The sequence below is a fragment of the Mobula birostris genome, chromosome 24, assembly GCF_030028105.1.
Source record: "Mobula birostris isolate sMobBir1 chromosome 24, sMobBir1.hap1, whole genome shotgun sequence".
NCBI classification, from domain to species: Eukaryota; Metazoa; Chordata; class Chondrichthyes; order Myliobatiformes; family Myliobatidae; genus Mobula; species Mobula birostris.
In genome coordinates, this window is record NC_092393.1 from 38,326,225 (window position 1) to 38,333,451 (window position 7,227).

General features: G+C 46.1%; 1 protein-coding gene across 2 annotated transcripts in view; it reads right to left on the reverse strand.

The window, feature by feature from the left end:
* The window catches only part of ttyh2 (tweety family member 2), a 132,054-nt gene extending 128,183 nt beyond the window's left edge, over positions 1 to 3,871 (reverse strand). For both annotated transcript variants that reach the window (XM_072241993.1, XM_072241992.1), the window contains exon 1: positions 3,202 to 3,871. In XM_072241993.1, the coding sequence (XP_072098094.1) occupies positions 3,202 to 3,594 (393 nt within the window). In that variant the 5' untranslated portion in view covers positions 3,595 to 3,871. The remainder of the gene's footprint in view (positions 1 to 3,201) is intronic.
* Positions 3,872 to 7,227: the final 3,356 nt, after the last annotated feature.

Below are 7,227 nucleotides of genomic sequence, written 5' to 3' on the forward strand. Positions count from 1 at the left end.
TTTTTAAAAGTCATCTTAAGACCAATCACCCAAGACCACCACAATGAAAGGCTTTACATCAGTCCTCACCTCACCAGCAATTCCCCTTGCTGAATTTCTCCAAGATTGAAACTACTATAGCCAGGCGATGGTGCAGTGGCACCAGCACTGGACTTTGAGGTGAATGGTCCCGAGTTCGAACCCAGCTGGGTCCTTGCACACTTTCCATCCGTGCTGGGTTGAGCGTGAGCAAAAACAGTCAAATGCTACAGAAATGGCAAAATACTGCCCAATGCACCACAAGGTGTGAAAAGGAACAGAGAAGAAATGAAGTGGGTAATCTAACCATTGAAACCGTAGTTAATCCTTATTGTAGAATTTGTGTTTAAAGAGTATAAAATTTTGTGTCGGGGAGGAGAATAGGGATCGTGGACTTCACGAAGGGGAAGACAAAGAACACACAACAGTCCTCATTGAGGGCCCATCAGTGGAAAGGGTGAGCAGTTTCTAGTTCCTGGGTGTCAACATCTCTGAGCCCAGCATATTGATGCAATTACACAGAAGGAGTGCAGTGACAATATTTCATTAGGAGTTTGAGGAGATTTGATACGTCACCAAAGACTAGCGAATTTCTACAGGTGTATCTTGGAGAGCACTCCGACTGCTATGGTGGTGCCAATGCACAGGATCGGAAAAAGCTGTAGAGTTTTGCAAACTCAGTCAGTTCCACCACAGGCACTAGCCTCCCCAGCATTGAGGACGCCTTCAATAGGCGATGCCTCAAGAAGGTGGCCTCCATTATTAAGGACCTTCACCATCGAAGTTATGCCCTTTTTGCACTGCTACAATCAGGGAAGAGGTACAGGAGCCTGAAAACACACACACACTCTACGTTTTAGGAACAACTTCCTCCCTTTCGCCATCAGATTTCTGAATGGACCATGAACACTATCAATTTCTTGCTCTCTTTTTGCACTAATTTTTTTATATATTTACTACTGTAACTTATAGTAATTATAATGTATTACACTGTACTGCTGCCACAAAATGAATTTCACCACATGCAGTAGGTCAGTGGTTATAACATATTCTGATTTAGAACAAGATTTTCTACTGAAGATCTGCTTTGTTGATTCAGGAGTTTGATATCACCAGCTTCAGTAACTCTCTGGTGACTTAATCAGTTACAAATGGAAATTTAAAATTATTCACAGTACTGTATTGACATCATAAAGCATTCTTCAGACATGGGGGTGGGTATAGTGTTAATTTGCATCACGTTTTCAACATGTTGTCTTTTAAACCTGTTGGCTTCAATAATCTGATATGCTACAACAATAGGCAAAGTTTATCAGCTGTTTAACACCTTTATTCCCCAGCATCTAAAACCAATCAGCTCTTTCTCTCTAAAAGATCAATCCTGATAGATGAGACCATCCTGAAGCCAAGCCTTGGGCGTCATCAGGGCCCTAAATCTTAGCAGGTGATGTGGATAGGCTGGAACAATCACAGCACGGAAACAGGCCGTCTCGGCCCTTTTAGTCCGTGCCTTTAGTACATGAAAGATTTTAGAGAACAAAATCCCACTCCAGCTTTACTATCTGTCAACAATCAATCTGGAGGAGGAACGCTGAAGCTCAAGCAGCATCTGCAGGAGAGAGGTTGACGTTTTGAGTCGAAACCCTGCCTCATGCTACGTTCTACTGAGTTCTTCCTGCAGATTGATTCTTGCTCCAGATTCCAGCATCTGCAGTCTTTTCTGTCAAAGTCCCTTCAATGCTTCTGAATGAGACATTCAGTAACGCAAAACCAGTTATGTTACACCAAATTTAAATACCTAAATTAACTCACTTAAACAATAAAACATAATAAACAAAAATATTTAATTTAGCCTCTTGATCCTCAGCAACTCTACGTTTGCTATCCAAGTCAATGCACTCTCAGAATCGCGGCCAGATACTGTGAACTCATTTAACCTGGCGCTTGATCTGAGAGTCAATTCCCCTGAGCAAATGCTGGGAAATTGCATCAAGTTCCTGGACTCCATGAGGACTGCAACTGTGAAGTGGCCAACAGAGGTGAACCAGCAAGACTGCGATTTCTTCATTCACAAGGATGTCCCAAACCTGTCAACGCTCTGGGGCGAATATTGTCGCTCCGCATTGCTTAGTTGTCAATTTTAAAAGAGTACTGCAATATATTTAAGTCTTTACATTAGTCTCCTTGAACAGGAACATTTAAAATAGCTATCATAATAGTTTTGGTCACAACACATTTCATTTTATCAGACTTTTTGTAAACAACTTGAAAGTTCAGGCAAGGATTCAATATTTACATCAAAATCACTACACTGGGAACCAGACTGGCCACCAGAATCTTTGTCTGAAGCCAAGGCCAAATGGCTGATTTCAAGTGGATGCATAGGTTAATTCTGTGCTGTGCATCGAGTCTGAGATTTCCTTATCTTCCTGGCTTTCTATCAACTATTCATCACACATCTGCTTCAGCAAGACAACATGGAATTAAGATTTAATGAAACAGGCTCTCATTGTTACCGCTGTTAAGGGGGCAAACTCTTCCATTTGTTTCTATTATTTAAATTCAACATTTTGACCTGTACCACGTTGAAAGAGCTGTTTAGAAACCTGGCAAGCAAAGTGAAAGTTGCACAGAAGCCCTTCAGAACAAAGACGTGTGCTTTACAGACAGAACACAGTTGCGGGTCCAGAGCGGAAATACAACTCTTGTCTGGGGTGGCTGAAGGTGAAACAAAGAACCCCAAAGTGGGGTTGAGAGGAGCAAGTCAACTGCAAGACCAGGCAAGGAAAGTAAGATCAAGGTGCACGACTGAAGAGGAGCTGGGGCAGAAACCGGCAGGAAATTGAAGAATGCTGAGGGGAAGGAGCTTAGTTAGTTTGGCAGTTCAAGTATTCGGGGCAAGTGGAGCTTGGAGAAAGAGAGTTTAGGCAGCATGCAGGGAAAAAAGGTGGGGAAGGGGACAATTGGGGAGGCTCAGATGGGACGGAGGGTGCGTCGTGTGGAAGGGGTGCAGGCTGATGGAGTTAAGTGGACACGAGTGGTTGCACTGGATGGGACAGAGCGGCTCAGCTGAATGGTAGAGAGGGGTTAGAGAGAGGAGGCGGCTCGGTTGAAGCGTAAGGAGTGGAAAGGGGCTCAGAAGGGCTGGCGGTGAGTGGGAAGCGGCCGGGAGCCCCTGCTGACCTGCTGATAGTTTACATCCTGTGGGTTGAAGGTGTTGTCCACGGGCTGGAAGCGGAGGTTAACGTGCGGGAAGTTGTGCAACCAGTAAGTCCACCAAGGAGCGATGTAGTCGAACCGGGAAGCCATGCCCGCGGGCAACGACAGCGGCCGCACTTGGAACGAGCCCCCGGCCAGCAGACACCCGTCCTGCGAGCAGAGGCACGGCCCCGGAGCAGCCACCAGCCCGGGGCAGCGAGTGCAACTGAAGCGCGCCGCTGTTGCTGCTCCCGCGCGCCCCCGCCAGCCGCCGCGCCCAAAGCGCAAGAAACACAGGGGAACTCGCCGTCCAGCCCTGAGGCAAAGCTTTGATACAAGTTTCTCTTCAAGTAAAGCTTTTCTACAAGTTATGTCCATGCGTAAACCAAAGAGGAATTTGTCAGTTAAAACGAAAAACTACTTTAAAAAGCAGGCAACAAATAGAATGAATTGACCAAAGCTTTAATCGAGCTCCTGCCTGGGGGTCTTCATGGAATACATGGAAATGGTCAAGAGTGAGAAACTTGGCCCTGTCGCATTGTGATCTTGCATTACTTCCGAACCCATACTTTCTTCCTAATTGCCTTGATGAGTCTTGCACTGAGGACTATTTCCATCGCCTTGAAGATGTTAAATGACTTGGTCTCCCATTGGTTTCTGTGGCGCAAGAATTCCGCGGGTGATGAAATGTCTCCTGATCTCAATCCAAATGGCAAATTTCATTTCCCGAAGCTTTAATTCAGTTATGACCTTTCAATATTTCCAATGGTCGCTGGAACTGAACTTTGTAACCGAGGGCATCCTGAACGTCCAGATATACAAACCGTTGACTACAAGCCAATTTCCCTTAAAATATTTGTAAAAAGAATAATCTTTGACATCCTTTATCAATTATTTTTACATTCTTTTTTGAAATTGATTTGCATTTCATCTTTTTATTACATTTTATGTTTTGCCCTCGCCTCATCTGCAGACAGTCACTTGCAAATGAAAGGTGTTAATTGGGTCTGGCATAATCGCCTACCCAATTTCCCACTTTCACTCAGCCAGATGCACACTTGAAGGATGGTTATGAACAGGTTACTCGTACACAGGCAATAATATAGCTCAGGAAATCAGGTCGTGGTTATATAAAACCGTGGTTAGGTTGCACTTGTAGTATGATTCTGTTTGCCCCATTACCAGAAGGATGTTCAGGTTTTAGAGAGGGTTCGAATGTCAAAGTTCAAAGTAAATTTATTATCAAAGTATTTATGCTGTATGTCATTACTAGTCTGAAATTCATATTCTTGCAGCAGGCATTTGCAGGAATGAAGAATTACAATTGACTCAATGAAAAGCTACACACAAGACTGATAAACAGCCAATGTGCAGAAGAAGACAAAATAAATAAATAATACTGCGATCATGAGCGGGAAAGTCCTTGAAAGTGAGTCCGTAGGTTGTGGAATCACCTCAGTGTTGAGGTGAGTGAAGTTACCTAAGCTGGTTCAGAAGCCTGATGGTTGAAGGGTGATAACTGTTCCTGAATCTATATGAGACCTATGGCTATGCCATCCCCTTCTCGCAATTCCTCCGACTCCGCCCCATCTGCTCTCAGGATGAGGCTTTTCATTCCAGGACGAAGGAGTTGTCCTCCTTTTTTAAAGAAAGGGGCTTCCCTTCCTCCACCATCAACTCTGCTGTCAAATGCATCGCTCCCATTTCAGGCGCATCTGCTCTCACTCCATCCTCCCGCCACCCCACGAGGGATAGGGTTCCCCTGGTCCTCACCTACCACTCCACCAGCCTCCAGGTCCAACATATAATTCTCCGTAATTTCCGCCACCTCCAACGGGATCCCACCACTAACTCCCTCCCCCCCCCCACCTCTGCTTTCCACGGGGATCACTCCGTACGTAACTCCCTTGTCCATTTGTCCCCCCCATCTCTCCCCACCGATCTCCCTCCTGGCACTTATCCTTGTAAGCGGAACAAGTGCTACACATACCTTTACACTTCCTCCCTCACGATAATATACATATACTGCGTCCGGTGCTCCCGATGCAGCCTTCTATATATTGGCGAGACCTGGCGCAGACTGGGAGACCATTTCACTGAACACCTACGCTCTGTCCGCCTGAGCAAGCAGGATCTCTGAGTGGCCACACATTTTGATTCCACGTCCCATTCCCATTCGGATATGTCTATTCACAGCCTCCTCTACTGTAAACATGAAGCCACACTCAGGTTGGAGGAAGAACACCTTATATTCTGTCTGGGTAGCCTCCAACCTGATGGCATGAACACTGACTTCTCCAACTTTCGTTAATGCCCCACCTCACCCTCGTACCCCTTCCCTTATTTATTTATATGTATTATTTTTTTCTCTCTCTCCTTTTTCTCCCTCTGTCCCTCTCACTATACTCCTTGCCCATCCTCTGGGCTTCACCCCTCCCCCTTTCCTTCTCCCTGGGCCTCCTGTCCCATGATCCTCTCGTATCCCATTTGCCAATCAACTGTCCAGCTCTTGGCTCCATCCCTCCCCCTCCTGTCTTCTCCTATCATTTCGGATCTCCCCCTCCCCCTCACACTTTCAAATCTCTTACTAGCTCTTCTTTCAGTTAATCCTGACGACGGGTCTCGGCCCGAAACGTCGACTGTACCTCTTCCTAGAGATGCTAGCTGGCCTGCTGCGTTCACCAGCAACTTTTATGTGTGTTCCTATGGCTCCTGTACCTCCTTCCTGATGGCAGCAGCAAGAAGACAGCATAGCCAGGAAGGTGGGGATCCTTGATGATGGATGCTGTTTTCTTGCAGGGCTCCTTGAAGATGTGCCCAGTGGTGGGGAGGGCATTTTCTGTGATGGACTTGGCTGTATCCACTACTTTCCGCCCCCCCCACCTTCCTTTTCAGTCCTGATGAAGGGTCTCAGCCCAAAACATCAACTGTTTATTCGTTTCCAAAGATACTGCCTGACCTGCCGAGCTCCTCCAGCAGGTGTGTTGTTGTTGTGTGTTTTGCCTTGGATTTCCATCATCTGCAGGCTTTCTCGTGTTTATTTTTCACAGATGTTTCCATTCTTGGGCTTTGGTGTTTTCATACCCGACCATAATGCAACCAGTCAGGGTACTCTCCACTGTGATTCTACAGTAGTTTGTCAAACTTCTAGATAACATGCTGAATCTGTGCAAACTTCTCAGAAAGGAGAGGAACTGTATTGCCTTCTTTGTAATGGCACTAGAGAGCTGCTGCCAGGACAGATCCTCCAAAACCATGGCACCAAGGAGTTTAAAGTTACTGACCCTCTCCACTTCCAATCCTCTAATGAGGCCTGGATCATGTGCCTCCAGTTTCTTCCTCTTGATGTCAATAATCAGCTCTTTGGTTTTGCTGACGTTGAGTGAGAGGTGTTTGTGGTACCATTCAACCAGATTTTCATTCTCCTTCCCATATGATGATTCACTTAGAACGACTGCCCCAGCACTCTGCTATGCACCTGCAGAATACCGTGCACCTGTGTGGGGCAGATCAGCCCATGCGAAGAAAATAGACCCGTTGCTTAACAAAGCCTGCCGAATAATCACAGGCACACCCACTAACATCATTTACAGACTTGCAGGCATTGCTCCCCCAGAGATCCGAAGACACACTACAACAAAAATTGAAAAAGGTAAACAGAACTCAGATCCACGGCATCCACTACATCATCATGTGCCGGTTTCCAACTGCCTAAAATCGAGGAAAAGTTTTGCTACAGTGGAGGAACTACCGCACGGAACATCCCCCCAAACATACAGGATTGACCTCTGGCAACAAACAGAAGCCAGAACCCCACCAAACAATACAGTGCAAGACCCCACAGAAATGTTGCCAGATGGGGCACCGCTTGACAGACGGAAGTGGTGCACTCTCAACAGAGTGAGAGCAGGAATTTGTAGGACGGGAGACAATATGGTGAAGTGGGGTTTAAAGACCAACGAATCCTGTGAGTGTGGCGAAAGGGTGAGAACATTGAACACGTTCTGCGCA